We start from the raw sequence: 20,659 nt of genomic DNA, 5'->3' as shown, positions 1-20,659 counted from the left end.
ACAAAGAGATCTAAGATAAGTCACTTCAACTTCATTCATGGAATCCTAAATTCCCAACATGTTACAATATTTAAGACATTTGGTCCTCCAAAAACAAAGCACATATACTTCAAATTACAGACGTGTATGGATCTCAACATCTGGAATGATACAGTCCATTAAGAAATGAAGTAACAAACATCATCAAGCATATGAACTTGTGCAAAACTGCAAATGAGAGAGTTCGAAAGAGACGTTAATGACAAATAACCTAACTTCTGTGCTCAAGTGGAGTCCAATTTTTTGGAAGTACTGTCAATACTTTCCATTGCACAAGCACTAGTTCGCTCCTGCACCAGCAATTTTAAACCAGCCCAAACCAAATGTTATATATGCAGAGTCAGCCATCGATCCATCTTTAGGTAGATTTCCAACTAGAGAAGAAGTCTGAATCTCTTACATTATTTTTGTTATTCTCAGAAACTGATCCAGTCGGTGGATGTGGAACGTACCTGGCCCACTGTAATCTTCAAAATTAGCTAGGGAAGTTCAACAATGAATAGAAAACAGTCGGCCTCCCTCTAAGTCTAAGGGATCAAGGACTTACATTTTTGGCTGCTGTGCTAAAAGCTTCTCGATGTGGTATTTCAGGATTAGCAGCCTTGATGCGCTGAATCTCCTCCCTTCCATGGAAAGAAAAAGATATATAACAAATCAGTTCATATATATATATATATATATATATATATATATTATATATATATATATATTATATTATATTTTCTAAAATTAAGTTCATATATAAAAGATATGTTGTCTCTTCTTCTTTTTCTGCTTCTTCGGTCTTACTTCATGAATCGGTTGTAAGCAGATGGGAGTCTGTGTTTCCTCTCAGGCGCTGCCAAACAATCAAATTAACCACCATAAACCAAGAAGAAGTATCAAGATGAATTACACACATACACCCACAAACACAGATGTAATGGAACTCAATTAAAGCAGAGTGGCCGATCGAAAATGATCTATATACGTTTTACAACATATGGAACTTTTGGAGACATCTGTTGGCTAGACGTCGACGAGGAGGAGGAGGAGGATTGGGTCCTTCTGTAGTCGTTGCAGAAAACCTGTTTCTCCAGGAACTGGTCAACTTCAGTCTCTTTGGTGCAAATAATAGCTTTAACATTAGGGAGAAAATTAAGATTAGTTGCTTCGAGAATGACCTGAAATCCAAGCTGGTGATGATCCATACGTTGGCCTGGCAATGGAGGTCTAGTGCTTAGAAAAGAAAGGTTACTGCAGTGACCACATTTCACAGTAACAGTATCCAACAACCGTTTGCATGGAATTCCCACCTACACAAACAATACATATATAACACTAAGTGGGTTTTTCCCCAGAAAACATTCTTCCATGTTATTTCTTTTCTGTTAGGTTTGTAACACACGGAAGGATTGAAAACAGAAAGAATGCGTGTTGGAGTAAAAAAGAAGTCAAATCTCAGGTGGGTTCTCTACATTTCACTTTTTCTTCTTTTCTCTCCTTGTCTATACATACCACAAGAACATATGCACAGTTAGTATTTCCACGTAAATTACCGCTAGAACAGTGTTACAGAAGTTGCAGCGAACGTAGCAAAGATGCTCCGACGATGGAACATACTCCATGGGGATTTCTTGTTCGTCGCCGTCGTCTTCTTCTTCTTCTTCTTCAGGGAGAGTCGAGAAGGAGAGAATTTTGAAAAAGAAAAAAAAGGAGAAGAGGTAAGAAATGAGGAGGGGATAAGTTTGAAGTGGGACAGAGAAAATCTAGGTTCTCTGAACTCTGATAGAGAGCTATGTTTCAGAAGCGCCAAAAGAAAATCCGGCCCCGCTGAAAAACAGAGTTGCAGAGATGGAGATGGATTGGGCGGCCACAAGATACGCGACACACACGTTTGGACCTTGGAGAGAGATTCTCGCGATATTTTAAGGAAGATGTGAGTAAAAGAACTAGCCACGTGTACTAACTTACAGCTTCAAAGTTCAAACTTCAAGGCGGGAGACCTGGGAGCTATTTGTCTCTCGCCCCAGCGACAGTGTCTAGGAAAGCAACGTTAATGGCTTATGGCTTACGTGCTACGACCAAGTTCTGTTGCATTATTAAGGTAACGACACCATGGCTCGCCCACCCCAACCCGTTCTGGTTTGCTCTGCTCATTTAGGGTTCAACTGAATTAATTAGGGTTTAATGAATATAAAGATTGAACCAAATCCACCTCTTTTATGGGTGTTGATTTGGGCACATCTCAGTTTTTAAATCAACAGGGCACAGCCACACCATAATTGGTAACCAATTAAAGAAGTCAAATATGTGCATGTGCTTTTGAGTTTTGTCTTCTCAACCCATGGACTTTTTGGGTAGATCAGGGTGCACACATTTATCAAAAGGTGGATGTGCCCAAATCATTTTTCCTCTTTTATCTATGTGGGTTTAAAGCCTGAAGCCTGAGGGTTAGACTTAATTAGGACCAAAGTATGGTTAATTTATTAGTAGGATGCATGGTTTCAGTTCTTTCGGTTTCTTGGACACCACCAAAACAAAATAAACCAAAATTTTCATTCAAAAAACACCATCTAAATATTGTTAACTTTTTTTTTTGTAATTTATAAAATTATCTTAATAATTGTTAAAATCAGTAGTTAATTAAAACCGAAAATATGAAAAATTGGGAATTGGGTTATCTAAAAAAAATTGAAATTCTTAAAGCATTCCAACATTTTTGTTATATTTGCCTATTTGGACATAGCTTATCAAAACTGAAATATTCTAAAACTTTGGCAAATTTTAAAACCATTTTTTTGGTAAATGAAAAAATTTGAAACCATGAGGGCATGCTTTTTCACCCCTTTGTGATTCAGAAGTAAATAAAAAGTTAAGGGTGGACATGTCTGCCCCATGTGGACCTAAGAAATTAAAAAACAAAGTCAGTGAATTATGGCCATCTATCTTAATCAAATGCCTTGTACCCATATAAAGAGTTCAGATCTGCTGACCACATTCATCCAGTGTCACATTGAAAATAATTCTTGTACTTAATATAACTGATGTTCCCAATGTGCCATTGGATGAATGTGGCCAGTAACAGTAGACCTCTTCTTTGGTATGTAGTTCATTAATTGAACCTAAAAAGGCTAAAACAAAGCTACTCATGAGTCTCTATAAGGTCATAAACTCCTAATCCAACAAAAATCTTGTGCAAATTAAGGCATGGGCTCAGATTAATCAAATAAAGACACCCATGTAATGTAATGTTTCTTATTTCAAGCCTTGTATTAACCCACCAAGGAGGCAAGGGTCAAGGATGGTATCAGACATAAAAACCCATCAATAAGTTATGAATCATCACAACAGAAAAACGAGAAATTGGGGACCAAAGATATCAAGAAATTTTGAAGGCCTATGGGGTTGGGCTGAGAGAAGTCCATCTTGGGTACAATTACAAACAAAGAAACCTGAAAACGACGGGAGCTAAGATCACATGTCACCATCATAGTAAATTTAGGGGCCTCGGCTTGGAGAGTGGGGGGGTTGATGTGACGATTCCTTGATTGCCAAACATGGAACCAAGCTCTCTTTTCTCTTGCTCTCTTCAACTTTCTTTCTTCATATAATCGACTTTCCCAAGGCCTCTGCCCTTTTGTATTCTTTTCTCCATTTCATCTACGCCTTTGTCTTCACTAGATTCCATGTCTTCCTCGAACCAGAACCCCCTCTCTCTCTCGTTACTCCGATGATCTGATCATTAACGGATTTGGGTATAATCAGTATGCATGGGGAGACCCTTTTCTTTATCCATATCTAGAAATCTTTGATTTGACATCCCACGGTTGGATTGCTTCTTTTGTCCTTTTAACAGTTTCATCTTCCCCGACTCCCCCACCCACAGAGATCGATCACAATTCACAAACCTCCTTTGCTTCACTCATCTACGTGTTTACTGTGGGAGCAGCTGCTTTATATTATAACATCACGCGGGAGCTGTCACGCCGAGCAAACCGTGTGAGCCCTACAGTACAGCACTGTTGTTCATCATTCATTGCTTGAAAACTTTAAGCTAATTAAGAGACCACCAAATTAATTAAATTCTTTATAAGTCTCAAGCTCTGAGTGCCATTGAACGATGAACACCCATAAGCTCACATCATTTATATGGGTTTTGTAGGGTTGGAACTTCATTTAGTGAAGGTTTGAATTTGATAGAATGTGTTGGCTGGATTGTGTTTGTATTGGAATCCTTGTCTCTCTGTTTATGCAAACTATATATTGTTCTGGAAGTGAAACCTCAATGCATGCATGTATACTACTCTCTCTCTCTCTCTCCATCCTTACTAAAGGACAAATTAAAAGGTACTCCTGTTAAAAGCTTGTGTGTGTGTGTGTGGTGGGGAGGGGGGGGGGGGTGTTCAATCTTGTCTTCTCAAAAAACCACTTCTGAGTTCTGACCTGTTCAACAGGGGTATTCCCTGCTTATCAAAAATGGGTCTGCCCTAATCACCACTACTCTGCTTTTGTAGTTGGGGTCTGGTGATCACAGTATATTCTTTCTAGTCTTTGAAACCAAAGGATCTAGTTAGCTTTCACTGTAACAGAAATAGACTCTTGAGAAAGCATGCAAGCATAAAGGAGGAACAATGGAGGCAACTATATGTATTATTAAGGTATAGGATTTGATGATTGAACATCAACATATACATATATATATATTGATCATTCTCATGAGAGGTACAGGTCGCGTCAACTATATATGAAAAGAGCTTCACTTGCAGCATCTTCAGTATGCAGACCTTATGGATGATGTAGCAAGACTTAGACTGTCAATCATGGAAGGTGATTGGTTACATGTTCCCATCAGGATAATGGCCGCTGGCCGGCCGGGTCAATAATTCATGGCCAAGCAAAGCATCTTCTCTTTCTTTTGTTCTACAAAGTTTGGTCATTGGTCAAGCAGATTGTCTTTGATTTATATTCACCAACCATTGGATAAGTTCAGCTCTCTAGCAATATATAGGTGTTCTAGTAAGATATATTAGCATTTCATCAGTATATATCCTGCCGACAGGTTGCTTGTTTTTGCCATGGATTCATCCAAAGAAAGTAGCTAGACTATAGAAACAGTAGTTCTTTCACATTCACATGTATGTCTGAATTGCTTCACAACTTCTTCCTGCCTCTCTCATTTCTTATCATTATGGAGAAAAGATTTGGACCCACTTCCTTTCATTGCATTGAATTATCACTGAAATATCAATGCTAGTACATGTACAACTATGTCGCTTGTGTCGTTTGAAGAAGAAACCAAATGCCTCTAGAATCTGACTCCCATGGGTGAATACCTGCCAAAACCCAGTAAGTAACATGTGAAAAAAAAAATTTACTGATTCCCTTAACTCTGTCATGCATCTATATATCCAAAGTAAGTTTGTTTGTAGTCTAGTGACAGTAACTGTTTGACAATTAATATTAATTTTTCCCCATCCTAATGCATGACTCAATCTTCTGAAAACTAACCAAAACAGTAACTCCAAGTGATGAGCTTGGTCAAATAACTAAGATGAACCATTGCTAAACCAATTTCTTCTCTCATTTAGACCATCCAGTGTGATGTTTCACCCAGTTTTAACTAAATTTGATAGCTAAAAACTGCATTTTGGCTTCATTTGTTTCTTTGTAAATCTTTTCAGCATTAAATATATTTCAGCTAGTATTTCTACCTTTTTGTAGCCAGAACTTTGCTTTCCATCCATTCTAATTTTTTTGATGTAAATGGCAAGGAAGACAACGTTTTCATCATAAAAGGGAAAATGATATAGCTTATATATTTCGGCCTAAAAAAAATTTCTGTCTATTTTGATATGGAAACTTATGCATCCATAAAGGGAAAAAAATCACTTTGAGCAATTAATAACAAATCCACAACTCCCATTTTCTAAGAAAATTCTCATATAGGGATGATATATGCATATTGTTGCAAGGAAGACAATTATGGGGCCCTAGCTTATCTCTCAAAGAACCATTCGACCTAAAAGCTTAAGCTGTTAGGTGAGGTCTTTGAATAGGTTGATATTCTCTAACACGCCCCCTCACATGAAAGCCTATTGGGCTTGAAGTGTGAACATGCACAGACCCACCCGTACTTTGTTATGAAACTTATTTAATTATAATGGGGGCAACGAGGATCGAAAACTAAACCACTTGTTCAAAATGACTCTAATACCATCTCAAAGAACCATTCAACCTAAAAGCTTAATCTGTTAGGTGATGTCCTTGAATAGGTTGATATTCTCTAAAATTCTCAATGGCTTATCTTTATTTGAACATGCCTTGTGCATTCATATGAGACCAATTAATCAGATCGGTGGTCAGGCCGATTTGAATAACTGGGGGGCTCTTTGATTTGGTCTGAGACATATGGTGGCACGAGCCTAGGCTGCACATATGAGTCTCATCACATATTTTGCAAGGTTAGGGATTATATGAAGGCTGTTTGTGTCTTTTTACATGGAATAATTTGGTAATTATACCACCTTAATGTGTATGCTCAATAATATAATGAGAGCATGTCTTTGATTCTGTTGGCAAGAGTAAGCTTAATTAGCATTCATCAAAGGAAAATCTTAAGACTGAGTTAAGTTGGAATGCAAATCTTGACCAAGTGCAAAATTTGTACCTAGCTAGATCAGTTTTGCTTTTATTTGTTTGTAACTATGATTTGCTTTTGTCATTTTATTTACATTTGGTGGCAGTGCAAAATTTCCATCACAAAATCTAATGCAAAATTTACACCATCTTCTTCTTACCTCAATTCTATATGGACCACATCATCTGGCCTATCTCACCCTTAGGCCGATAACCTTCCTCCTACCTCCATTCTATTCCCATTTAAAATGGAGGCCACCTGATTTTACTTCCTGTTTCACTTGTCACAAACAAACAAGACAAAATCAAATATGAAGCAGAAGTAGTGAAGAAGAATTTACACTGAACCTATTTGCACTCCCATGCATCTACTCTAATGCAAACAAAGTTTGCAGAGCAATTTCACATGGTAACATGAATTATATGGCCGTGTTTTCAGCTGGTTGATGGTCCTGTGCTTCTTCAAAGTGAACTCACATGCATTTAAGGGATTTGGTCCCAACTACTAAACCAGGTCTGAGTGAGTGTGCAATCTAGTCTAGTCCAACTAATTTTAAATCATTGCCTTCAATGTGCATTAATTGTAGTTTTAGGCATTAACTCAGTACTAATTTAGAAAGAGGAAAGGAATTAGAGACATTGTTTGTTATCATTTAAGATTAGTACCTAATTTAGATTAGAGGTAGAGGGAATGATTGAGAGGAACAGGAGCAGGTGGTTCAATTTCATTAGCTCAAAATTTCACCACATTACAGAGTACGTACAGGCACTAATATTGGGTTGTATTACTTTTGTCAGCTTTTCATCCCACTAGTTTAGCATTCATCAAAGGAAAATCTTAAGACTGAGTTAAGTTGGAATGCAAATCTTGACCAAGTGCAAAATTTGTACCTAGCTAGATCAGTTTTGCTTTTATTTGTTTGTAACTATGATTTGCTTTTGTCATTTTATTTACATTTGGTGGCAGTGCAAAATTTCCATCACAAAATCTAATGCAAAATTTACACCATCTTCTTCTTACCTCAATTCTGTATGGACCACATCATCTGGCCTATCTCACCCTTAGACAGATAACCTTCCTCCTACCTCCATTCTATTCCCATTTAAAATGGAGGCCACCTGATTTTACTTCCTGTTTCACTTGTCACAAACAAACAAGACAAAATCAAATATGAAGCAGAAGTAGTGAAGAAGAATTTACACTGAACCTATTTGCACTCCCATGCATCTACTCTAATGCAAACAAAGTTTGCAGAGCAATTTCACATGGTAACATGAATTATATGGCCGTGTTTTCAGCTGGTTGATGGTCCTGTGCTTCTTCAAAGTGAACTCACATGCATTTAAGGGATTTGGTCCCAACTACTAAACCAGGTCTGAGTGAGTGTGCAATCTAGTCTAGTCCAACTAATTTTAAATCATTGCCTTCAATGTGCATTAATTGTAGTTTTAGGCATTAACTCAGTACTAATTTAGAAAGAGGAAAGGAATTAGAGACATTGTTTGTTATCATTTAAGATTAGTACCTAATTTAGATTAGAGGTAGAGGGAATGATTGAGAGGAACAGGAGCAGGTGGTTCAATTTCATTAGCTCAAAATTTCACCACATTACAGAGTACGTACAGGCACTAATATTGGGTTGTATTACTTTTGTCAGCTTTTCATCCCACTAGTTTCGATGGCTGGATAGAGTGTGAGTAGCAAAAAACGAATAGGAAACCTGGGTTTAAATTCTTTGCCCCGTAGATATGGCGCGCGGAAGAATCCATTAAAAGAAAGCTGGACATGGGCCCCTACCACATTTCATTCTAGGCTGAATAATTCTCAGCACCAGGGAACTATTTATTTATTATCTAAGAACTTAAAAAAATAATAATTTCCTGTAAATATATTTACGAGTTTTCAAATAGTTCCTATTTTTTGTAGGTTTTTTTAATTTATTTTCTATTAATATAGAAAGAAAATTGATAATAAAAAAGCTTATTTATGATAAATACTGTACGCGGCTTGGATTTTGTAAGAACTTTTAAAATGGGACTCGCACCAGTAAACTTAATATTTTTTTAAGGGTCATACTATCGTGTGAAAATTTTATACAAGTTGACTAAATTTTGGAATTCTTTGAGTTGACTAAATTTTATATAAATTGACTCCTGGTCCAGTCTTACAAGTTGCAACTCGATAATTCATCCAAACAAAACTTTACGAAAATTCATGAACTCAGCATATTTGGCAATCTATACATTCAAAATTTTCTTTTTGGCTTCTTAATTTGCACATATATAGGGGTGTCAATTGGACTGGATTGTGTCCAATCCACTCGAGTGCAATGTGAGTCCATTACAAATGGACCTGATCCAATCCAGTCCAATGAATATTTCGAATCATTTTGGACCGGTCTAAAGATTGTCCAATTTGTTCAAATTCCTGTTAATTTATATTGGTTTCAACCCAAACCTGGTCCATTGACACCTATGTTCTTATTTTCTATCAATGGATCAGATATTGACTCAATCCAATATAAAATTCAAAAACTCAGCATATTTGGCAATCTATACATTCAAAATTTTCTTTTGGCTTTTTAATTTGCACATATTAACATATACACCCCATTTTGTGTATTTTCCATGTATTTAATTTATTGACTCCATCAATGCCCCCACCATTAAAAAACAAACTAGAGTAATTGGTTTTGATGTTGCGCAATCTAGCATTCCTTGTTGGCAAACAACTCAGATATTGGGCCAATGAAGTCACCTGGTCGAGCTGTAAAAAGAATAAATTAGAATGTTTAGATTGCTTGACTCAGGATGGGCACTCTAATGCTTAAGTTAGCGAGTTAATATTTTATTGTAAAGAAACTAGAGGGCCAAATTGCACATACCTTTTATGAGGAAGAGGACGCTTGTATATAGGCTAATTGTCGTGAGTTCCACGAAATGTGTTCGAGATCTCCGACCCATTTGATTCAGAGGTAGTTCCATGCCTGGAGACGGATTCCGCGTAAGCTGATATTATCTGCTCAAGAAGTAAGTCGCTCGTCACATCAGGCATGTCGCTAATTGGGTCCAGGTTAGGTTGGTGGAGGCAAATTGCCTCTTCACGCCGACCTAACATCTCCTAAGCTATTCGTATGTCGTCCTATCAAGGTGGGGCCAGGAAGGTTGAGATAGATGCTAGGTGTTCGAGTTTTGCTTGCATGGTGCCGAGATGCCAATGGATAGTTATGTAGTGCAATGTACAATGTGTCGTGATATCTGGAGGACCAAATCACCCTTTATCAAGTTAGAATTATGATGAGACAAAATTATACTTAAAAAACACATAAGATCCATTATATTTTTTTCTAATTTAGAACTGTTATTAGGTCTCAAAATCTCAGCGGAAAATATAAATTTAGTGATTTATTAAAAACAAAACTAAAATACATGATTTTGTTCCCTTATAAATTTAAGGTGAATTCATTGATTAGAGCTCAACAACAACCGATCCATAATAACCATTGCAATTGTTACATTGGGAATATCTCACCAAATGTTGGAAGCGTGTCAAAACATCTTGTCAGTACCAACACCCATTGTAAGTACATCTAGTCGTGAATTGCCGTAATAGTGGCAAAGACATCAAAACAGCACCACAAGCCATCTCAGGCCTTCTACAAACTCAAAAGACTATCTTAAATCCGCCATGAATCCAAAGAAAAGAGCCGTCCTTAACTTGAAACTTGAGGAATTCATGACACTGCGCTTCGAGAGCAATGCAGCGCATAACCAAAAACACTAGTCAGACTTAGGTCCCGCTTTTGCTACGTGGCCACGAGAAAACCTATGATGGGATGTAGCTTGTACGTGTCAGACGAGAATCCTTAGAAAAAAGAAAGCTTTATTTTTAAATGATTTGGTTGGACACATGGTAAAATTTTGATAGTGTTTTCTTGATAATCAATATAAAGACAATGATTCTCTTTCCTAAACAAGACTCGAATACTTTTTGGATCATTTTCCTTAAAGCTTGCCCGGCTCTGTTGAAACTCCCAATAGGCAAAAGCATACCCATCATCCCCCTTTGCGGCCCTAGTCCTAATCCTTCTTTATCCTTTAAAAAGACTGTCCTACTTCATCTCACCACAGCACTTACACCCATCATATATGAGATGTGTGGTGTCAGATCATGTTAAAAGCGTGTTGAAACATATTTCATTTGAAGCAGATCCGACCTCCCTACAATTGTGATGGAATGGATAATGGGCCTAACGCGTTTTTTGGCCTTGCAGCAAGATACACATCTCGTACGTGTTTCCCTGCATGGTTTTACCGAGCCCAACGACTAGCCTAGTTGTTTCTCTCCCATGTCCCAGTTAGGTCCAACTTTAAAACGTTGCCGTAAATCTTAACTAATATGAGAGACAGTCCAGTGGGCCTGAACCTGCTTCTCAGGCTCAGCCCAGGAATTGTTATATCTAGCTTGGGGTCGGAGGATTGCTGCTTCTTGGATACCAGTGATTCGATCCAACCAATGATAAACCGGAAAGATGAACCATGAACCGCTAACACCAGTGACTCGATTTCCGGTCCGAGTCTCACGAAATTGCAATTTGCAGGTAAAGACGTAACAAAGGCTGGTAGGGTTTAACAAAAGCACACTCGACTCGAGGGATAAATAGTAAGGGTTTATCGTGTCATATATAAACATTTAGCAGTATACCAGCGAATCCTTTAGATTCGTCAACAAAATCTGCAAGCAATTACAGGAGATACTTCATCTTATTGTCCTCCGTGCCAAAACAAGCAATTACAGGAGCAGAAGAAAAAACAATATTCGTTCATTGTTCGACGCCATGGGTGATGGTGAAGGAGGAGGTGAGAAACATCAGAAATCGAATGATAGAATAATTTCTACTGATCCTAACGATTACACCATCATCAAAGAAGGAGAGGCTGAAATCCTTATGCACGCCAAAAACCAAGTCTTCTATAACAAAACCCAGGTATTGTTCTCTCTTTTGGGTTCTCTTACTGGTTTAGAATTGACCGTTTTATGCGTTTCTTTCATGCTTAATTGCATGTTTATCTTTTGATTTCACAATGGTGGAAATCGTTGAAATTTATGATCCAATTATTTGTTCAAGATATTTAAGATTTTAGGGAATAAGTTTTGAGAAACAAAATCCCATGGGAATAATGGATTTGTTTTGCTTGTGCTGGTGCTCATGTTCATAATTCAAGTGTATACTGAAGTGGTTCATGGTCGGATTCTGAAATTAGTACAATTGAATGTAGTTAGATTAGATCTTTTTGTTTTGTTTTGTTTTTTAATTTTCCACCAGGGGTCTTTCTCATGCAAAATTTGAGTCTTCTTGCCAAGTGTTATATCATAAACATTAGCTTCTACTTGTCACCTTATCGGGGAACGTTCTATATGGAAATGACGAAATGTGTTCAAAGATGCAAAACTCACCAGGATTATAAAATAGGGCCCAAATGGTAATGCTATGAGGATACATATAGTTTTTCCCCTGCAAAAGTTGAAAGGAATCACATCAACTAGCGTTGTTAATAACCAATTAGATGATCTTATATGAACTCATTAAAAAAAAAAAAGATGATCTTACATGAACAACCTAGATATGATTGTCCTTCCAAAGCATGATATGTATAATTCGTGTGCTGTTTACATTTTGTGCCAACAGAAAAAGTGGAGGGATTGATACTTTATGGAAAGTTGGATAATTACCTCAAGAAGAATATTAGAATATCATTCACCAATTATTATTACTTGGGTAGTTTGGATGGTTTCCTATAATTTCGATTAAAAGCTATTCTCGTTTATCTGTTTAGTGTCATTGTATTAGAGTATTTATTATCAAATTTGGTTCATCAGAATCCCATGGTCTCTTTCTTCACATTATTCTTGGTTTAAGGTTCCCTATTAACAGTGCTTCTGCAGCGCTTTTTATTTTTCTATAAGAACTTGTTTGGTTATTGTAATATAGTATACTTACCAATAAAAAAAGTATCGCATCCAAGCTTGTTTTCTTTTCTTCCCTTTTCACATGGTTTGAAACACCATTTGTTTTGCAATGGTGTTTGGGGAATAAAGAAATATTCCCCTTGTCAGTTGGCTGTTACAGTTCTTTTGGGGGTGAAAAGAGCTAATCTTTTTGTCCTAAAATAATCAGGTTAATAATAGAGACTTATCCATTGCTGTCCTGAGGACCTTTATATCTAAACGTAAGGAGGAACATGAAGCAATGTCCAGTAAAAGGGCCAAGGTACCACCAGAGGTGTCAGAGGAGGCTTCTGCTGGACATGTAGAAGAAGAAGCAACTGATGATCCTGTTTCCAATAGTGAGAAATCAAATGGAGAATGTGAAGTTCTGGTGGAGCCACCTGAAGATGAACCACATGCCAGCCCAGAAGAAGCAGTCAAGCTTACAGAGGGAAAAGGTCGTGGTCAACTGAAGCCACCCAGAGTTCTTGAGGTTTCTTTTGACCTTGAATTGCCTTTTATTTTTCTTTCTTATTATTGCACTGCTTATCTATAAGCATTTTGTGTACTACAATTGTTTGTTAATTGAATGTCTAGATATGATGGTGTGGAAATACTGTGGTGGAACTGTAAATTCTAATTGGTTGGGTTATTAATTTTATCTATTTGGTTTATTTTTCATGAAATTGCAGGCTTTGGCTGCATCTGGGTTAAGATCTATAAGATATGCACGTGAAGTAGAGGGAATTGGTCAGGTTGTAGCTGTGGACAATGACAAAGGTAACTTGAAATTGTTAATATGTTAGATCTTACAATCCAATATTTTCTAGAAAGCATTCAGTTTTGCTCCTTATACCAAGGAGCTCATGCAGAACATTCAGGTAAACTGATTAACAATGATGATGCATGCATTCTTATTAGGGCTCCCAATTGGCCAGGTCTGGGCTGAATAAGTGTAGACCCGGTCCTGAATTGATATTACAAAAAAAAGAAAAAAGGCAAACATGCTCCCAAACCAGGTCCTTCAGGATCTTGAAGCAATAGAACCAGAACTGACCCTGTCTTTATTTTGGTCTAATCAATTCTGACATGATATGACTGATTATTACTGACAGCCTTTTAGCTTGATAATTTGAAAATAAACCATCTAGTTCTCTTTCTGTAGTCTTTCTCTTCTCAAAATATCTTATATATTCCTATAAAATGACAATTTTAGAAATCTTATATTAAGTTATTACAAGTAAACCATGAGAAACATATATAAAACACTGTTGGTATCTTTGCCATATGCTAATATACACAAACAGATGATTGGTTTAGGTCTTAATCAGGTTGGAACAGGTAAAACCAACCCTGATGCCATTGTAATTGGGATTCAAAATGCTGATCCAGATAATAGGGTCTGATATGTTCAGGTCTGTTGGGCTGACCTGGAGAGTAGATAGCCTTATGTTCTAATGGAAGTGACATTTAAGACTTGGTTTCCTTTTTTATGTAAGTGAAGTTAAATTTCCATAAGCCCAAACTAGGGTCTTTTGGAATACCTTCATTTATCATTTTGTCCTGCATTCTGATATTTGCATTATATCATAAATTATTTGATAGTTTATCTGTTGCTGAAAGCCTGAAATGAAGAGCTTAAAAATGAATCATAGTATCTTCTTTGCAGTGTCTGTTGAAGCTTGCAAGAGAAACATAAGATTCAATGGTTCAGTGGCTTGTTCAAAGGTTGAATCTCATCTTGCTGATGCTCGTGTTTTTATGCTCACCCACCAGAAAGAATTTGATGTGGTATGTACTGTCTATGGTATCACATTTGTAACTGTGGAGTTTCCTAGAAGATGTGCTTTCTTCTGCACATTCTGAACATAGGAACAGGGGAAAAGGTTCACCTTATCCACTGATTAATCAATTATGACGAATATCCATCTTTCCTCTTTCTTACCAATTTCATGGTATGGAGGCCATTTCCTCTTTTCCTATTACTTGTCATACTTTTCAGCTCCCCCCTCCTACCCTCCCCAAATGTTGTTGATTGGCCCTTTCATATACTAGAATATATCACAAAGCTGGTGTATGGTTTCATTCTCTGTGACTGGTATTTCAGGTTGATCTTGATCCTTATGGCTCACCTTCTGTGTTCCTGGACTCTGCGGTTCAAACTGTTGTAGATGGAGGCATGTTGATGTGCACAGCCACTGATATGGCAGTGCTCTGTGGGGGCAATGGAGAGGTTTGCTATTCCAAGTGAGGATTTATGCTTCCTTATCTTCAAGTAGACCAATTTTCACTGCTCACTGTTTCTATGTTCTTATAATTGATTGCTCAATTTAGATATGGTTCGTATCCATTGAGAGGAAAGTATTGCCATGAAATGGCTCTGAGGATCCTACTTGCCTGCATTGAGGTAATTTTATTTCCTTGAAGAAGCTTTCTTTGAATAAATTTGTCTGAATGGTGGATACATCATTTACTAGAGGGAAAAGACATATGATTCCTTCTACAAACTTCCATAATTTAGTATTTCTCAGGTTTTGGCATGAGCATGATTAGACATATTATTTGTCATAACCTCCCTTACTTACGTGAAACATACCGCTTACTGCTTAAAATTATTCTATTCTTTGATTTCTTTGATTTTTTTTTTTATCTTTATGAATAAAAAATAAACACAGCATTTGTCAGATTAAAACCTTTTCTTTTTCTCCTTTTTTCCTTTGACATCCAAGTGGCCTTTGTCAATATTTCCAATTACAGTTATGGTTTTAATTTGTTTGTTCTTTCTTGCTTATTTTAATGCAGAGCCATGCAAACCGCTATAAGAGATATATTGTTCCTGTCCTCTCTGTACAAATGGATTTCTATGTTCGTGTCTTTGTGCGCATATTCACGTGGGTCTCTTATCATCTTTAGAGTTAGCATGATTTTAGCTATTTGGCGTACTTATGAGATAAAATGATGACTGATTAAAAAAAAGACAGAAGATAAAATAGAATGATGTCTTCTTATCATCTTCTTGATTCCTAAAACAATGTAAAATGCATCAAATGTGTGATTTGCAGGTCTGCAAGTGCAATGAAGAATACCCCTCTTAAGCTCTCGTATGTCTATCAGTGTATTGGGTGTGACTCTTTTCATCTGCAGTGTCTTGGGAGGACAGTCACCAAGGTATTCATCTTATTTGATATATACCCTTAGTTTTTTTTCATCGGTGATTGGTGAGAATTAATCAAGATATACAGCTGTATAACTAGGATGCTGATATCGAAGAGGAATGAGAAAAATCCTACTGTGGTGTACGTGGTGTGTAGGGAAGAGAAATTAAGGATGTGGGTCATGCGAGGAAGAGAACTATTAAAAAAATTCATGTCAGGAAGAGATTCAGATCTGAAATATAGAAGACAAAAAGAAGAATGAGAACAAAGCTTGCACCTTTAGAAGAAAAAAAGATAGGAGAGGTAGAAAAGACAACCATACTGATTGATAAAAAACAACCATACTCTTATCCATATGTACTTCAAATCAATTTTTACATTTCAACTACATGACTCTTTATAGACTTAAAAATAGGGGTTCAGATATCTCATTGTTCACTCCAATTTCAACTAAGCAATTGACTAAAAACAGTTTCTAAATTGTTTTAATTCTTAGCAAAACCCATAGAAACTCAAGTAAGGACTCTAGCTCTTAGAACAACTCTAAATACCCATCCTAATCCAACTAAATAAAACAAACCAAAAGCAACTCAAAGATTAACACAAAAGATAGAAATTAAAATTCCATCAAAGATTGATACCCCTATCAGTAAGATGGTCATAACTAAAACATGCCAGGTTCGCAGGAGTCTTGTTGATAGATAACTCAATCACCTACCCAGTGGCACAAATTATGTGAAAAGAACATGTTTTGACCCTTAAAAAATAGTCTGAAAGAAAAGCAACGTGATTTCATGTTTAGCTTTAAAATTTTTTTGATAATCATCTTTAGCTTTACAATTTTCAGCACTGTGGATGGTCCACTTCCTGGTGGTTGAATTCTGTGACAAATCATTCATTTTAGTCTGCTTCCATCATACAATCCAGACATTGTGAATCTTGGGTTTGGATGCAAGACCTGTGGGAACAATTAGTGTGATAGAAAACTAGTTGTTGGATCCTTTTTTGTGTGTCTTTAGGGGGTGTATATGGCAGGTGGAAACAATAAGAAAAAAATGAATGAAGATACAAGGGCTGGCTTTGTTTGGGCTGTGTTGGACACTAATTTTTCCACACCAAAAGAAGTTCAAAGAATTTCAGTTATGTTGATGAATGGTGTTCTTCAGTTATTTTAATTGATTCAGTTGCTACATTTTAATTGTATGTAAACCTAATTGTTGTTTCTTTTCTCCTCCTTTATCTCATTACAAAGAATAACAGCGTCAGATATCTACCGGGGTTTGGTCCTGCAGTTCCTCAAGAGTGCAGCGACTGTGGGAAGAAGTTCAACATGGGTGGACCCATATGGTCCGCCCCCATCCATGATCAAGAATGGGTAACTTCTATATTGGCAAATGTTAAATCCATGAAGGACCGCTATCCTGCCTATGATCGAATCTCTGCTGTACTGACGACAATATCTGAGGTACTACAACAATTTATTATTTTTTGTAGGCTGATGTTGTGTTTTATTCTCTGAAGATCTCTTATAAAAAGTCTTTTCCATTTTACGTGCCCTTTTCGCCTTATAAGGAGAATTTTAATCTCTGCCATTAAATAGATACCTTTGCTGATCCAAGAAACCACCTTTTATAAGGTTTGGTATGACAGACAGACAATACTTTGCTCTATGACCTGTTGGGGCTCCGACACGCCCCACCCCAGTTGTGGCAGGTTTTTTTGACCACTGATCGGGTTTGAGGCAGGGATGGTATTTGAATGCCCCAACCCTTGAGGTAGCTTTCAAAAAAAAAAAAGAAAAAAAAAACAAGATATGCAATTAGAAATGACCAGGGCGGGGCGGGGCAAATTCGGGGATCCCCGTTCTCTACAGGGATGGAGTTGAGGTTGGGGTACAGGGCGGGGTATTTGAATTCAGGGTCAGGGATGGGGCACGCAAAACCTGCCCCCACCCCGCCCCGTTGCCAATTCCTATTGACTGGCTGTGGTTATGAGAATATGTGTTGTGTTGATATAGTGTTGAGCCTTCTTTTCAGACAGTTCTGGAACAACACATGTGGCATATAATTGCTCTTGTTTTGGGGCAATGAGTAAATTTTATAGGTAGCACTTCAATTTGGATGATCCAGATTTTGTTCAATTTTTTTTTTCCTTTACAGTTCTTTGGATCCCTAGCAGAATGGTATGAGTCTTCTACTTTCATAGGACTTGTTAGCCAATCCCAAATAGTTGGGAATTACGAATAAGGCTGAGTTAACTTTCATAGGGCTGTATCTCATTCCTATTTACATTTTATCTGCAGGAGTTGCCTGATGTTCCTCTCTTTGTGAGTCTGCACAGCCTCTGTGGGACACTGAAATGCACATCTCCTTCAGCAGTTGTGTTCCGTTCTGCAGTGATTAATGCAGGATATCGTATCTCTGGAACTCATGTGAATCCATTGGGCTTGAAATCAGATGCTCCCATGGATGTTATTTGGGATATTATGCGCTGCTGGGTAATTACGACATGCCTTTTTGCAATTTGTTCTAAATGGAAACACCACTGATCAACAAATTAATATGACATTTTGCATTCTCAATCAGTATTCATATAATATCAATTGATTCCAGGGAAAATGACAAGCATTGGGAGATTTTCCAACATGAAATCAATATGTGATGCTCTGTTTAGTTGGTATTTGGTATATGTCTAAACAACATAGGGATCATTTCTTGCCACCATGGACAGACTCTTTGTTAACCAGTTAATAACACCAGCCTTTTCCAGATATTATCTGTTTTGTCTAATATTAAAAGATAAAATGATCATCATCATCATCCATGCCTTATCCCAAATAAAGGAGGATTTTATGAGACTGTGAGGTTGGCAGATGACACTAAAACTTTTGCCAAACCCTTGTGAACATGGAATTATGGATCCTGATTTCTCTTTTCGTGCTCATAAAACGATCTCTAAATGTTTTCAATATTCTGTAGCATTAAAGTTTTCTCTTATTTGATAATGCAGTGTAGTGTATTGACTAATGTGCTGGAGTAAGTTGGTTTGAAGATTTAAATAGTGATTTAATGATTGGCTTACTGATGTAGGTCAAGAATCATCCAGTAAAAGCTCAGCCACCAGATCAATCAGGCACAGTGATCCTTTCCAAGGAACCAACATTGCAGGTGTGTCTTGAGCTTTCCCACCTGGAGTCATTCTTTTTTCCTATTTTGTCCTACTTTACTGTTTTCTTTTCCCTATTTTCTGTTATTTGTACTTTACCGTAGCCTGAATTACTGTGGCATACTGAAAAAAGAATTTTGTGATTGTAGTTTCTATTGAATGCAACTTGATAATTAATCATTTCCATCAAGTAGAGCCTTTTTCGTTCATTATTGAGGTAGCTGGTCTAAAATTCAGAGAGAAAGCACAAGAAATTTAAATAGCTACGAAATTGAGCCTAATGGAATCCATAGAGAGAAAGAAGTGGAGTTGCTAACTAGAAATAATTGAATGTAATGGAAATCTTGAGCAAATGCCAAATGGAGGAGAAAAAACAGTGGAATTACCAACTTGAGAGTTAACTCTACATCAAACTTCGGCTGAAATTGAATTGAAAATTACATTGTCCACTCTTATCTGTGTCCTTTTGTTGGCAGGCCAATTTTGCTCGAGCGGTTTCCTCCCTTAGCAAAGCCCAAGTCAAAAAAGTAGCACGTTTCCTTCCAAATCCAGAAAGACACTGGGGACCAAAGCTTAGAGCAGGCCGTCAGATCACAAGTAAGCATGCATCTTTGTTGGGTCCACATGTAGTTAATGGAAGTAATAGTCATGAAGAAAGAGATGAGCAGGAACCTAAGCGTCAGAAAACAGAAGATCATACCTCTCCATGTCAGGAAAGTTGATAATCGTTTATTTGTTATCATGTGTTATGTCATCACAAATCCGGGATACCAGGCAAGTTGCTTGGCTTTGTTCCTTTAATTTATGGAATACTGTTCATTGGAAAGACCAAAGCCACCTTGTATTATCTAAATGTTGAGGAATTGCCTGGTGAAAGATCATTCATGAGTGTCCTTGTGAATTAGTGATCATTGCAGAAGAATCATAAGGGTTTTGTGAAATTTTGAGTTAAAAGAGTTGTCTTGGGATTTTAAGAATTGTATGTTCATTTTCTCCATTTCTAAAGCTGAAAAAAGAAATGCATGTGTGACCAAATCCTGATTTGGTTTCACTTTTCTATCAGCTATGGCGATAATAATGAGGCTGATTTGTTGAAAGGTTGCAATATATTCAATTTGAAGATTATTGTAATGCTATTTCAGACGGTCGGAGACATATGAGTTGGTTCAAACTCCTGTAAATATTTGAGGGATACGCACTTATTTGATTGGTGCATGCAAGCCCAATTCAGTTTTGTACTAGAAATTTACAGTGTCTTGTTTAGTTGCAATGGGTGTAAACATGAATTTCAAAGGTTAAGCTTCCCATTTTGAATGCAAAAATATATTAATTTTCATTATTGGTACAAAAAACGTATTCTTATCAGACACCCGCAAAACGAAACTGGAGTGCAAATTCACTTTGGTTTTGTATTTTGTCCATTTACATGATCACAGTAATTGTTTATTTGCAGCTAACAACGATTCAAGCCTAATGCAAAGACTTTTTGTTATTACATTTTACTAGAGCCTGCAGCATCATATCAGCCATTGCATTTACATCCCTTGTTATTGTTACTTTGGTTTATCGAGTTGTGGGATGCGAGAAATATTCATTACGGCCCATTTTGGAAAGAGTACAAATATAAATATGTACAGTGCAAATATATAGAAAATAATACAAAATATAAGGTTTTATATTCTATATATTTGCA

The 20,659-nt window shown here is 37.0% G+C and overlaps 2 protein-coding genes across 3 annotated transcripts; one reads left to right on the top strand and one right to left on the bottom strand.

Moving 5' to 3' along the window:
* Positions 1-11: 11 nt before the first annotated feature.
* Positions 12-2,091, bottom strand: LOC104599733 (protein CRABS CLAW-like). Of its 2 annotated transcripts, none has more exons than XM_010262413.3 (7): positions 1,578-2,091; positions 1,203-1,334; positions 1,010-1,106; positions 829-877; positions 587-662; positions 440-499; positions 12-329 (listed from the first exon to the last, which is right to left on the bottom strand). In XM_010262413.3, exons 1-7 carry the CDS (start codon positions 1,644-1,646, stop codon positions 264-266), a joined length of 549 nt encoding a protein of 182 aa, XP_010260715.1. In that variant the 5' UTR covers positions 1,647-2,091; the 3' UTR covers positions 12-263. The 2 variants fall into 2 exon arrangements, with proteins under 2 accessions (XP_010260715.1, XP_010260708.1); XM_010262406.3 differs by having other exon boundaries at positions 1,010-1,121; positions 1,578-2,089.
* A 9,185-nt stretch (positions 2,092-11,276) lies between these two features.
* On the top strand, positions 11,277-20,025 carry LOC104599725 (tRNA (guanine(26)-N(2))-dimethyltransferase 2-like). The gene is made up of 12 exons (XM_010262394.3): positions 11,277-11,645; positions 12,837-13,139; positions 13,339-13,426; positions 14,316-14,437; positions 14,754-14,893; positions 14,981-15,053; positions 15,449-15,537; positions 15,709-15,814; positions 17,054-17,266; positions 18,104-18,298; positions 18,891-18,968; positions 19,443-20,025. Exons 1-12 carry the CDS (start codon positions 11,496-11,498, stop codon positions 19,686-19,688), a joined length of 1,803 nt encoding a protein of 600 aa, XP_010260696.1. The 5' UTR covers positions 11,277-11,495; the 3' UTR covers positions 19,689-20,025.
* Positions 20,026-20,659: the final 634 nt, after the last annotated feature.

Source organism: Nelumbo nucifera, chromosome 3 (assembly GCF_055504915.1).
Source record: "Nelumbo nucifera cultivar China Antique chromosome 3, China Antique-T2T, whole genome shotgun sequence".
Classification (NCBI taxonomy): domain Eukaryota; kingdom Viridiplantae; phylum Streptophyta; class Magnoliopsida; order Proteales; family Nelumbonaceae; genus Nelumbo; species Nelumbo nucifera.
This window is presented reverse-complemented; position numbering and strand designations above follow the sequence as displayed.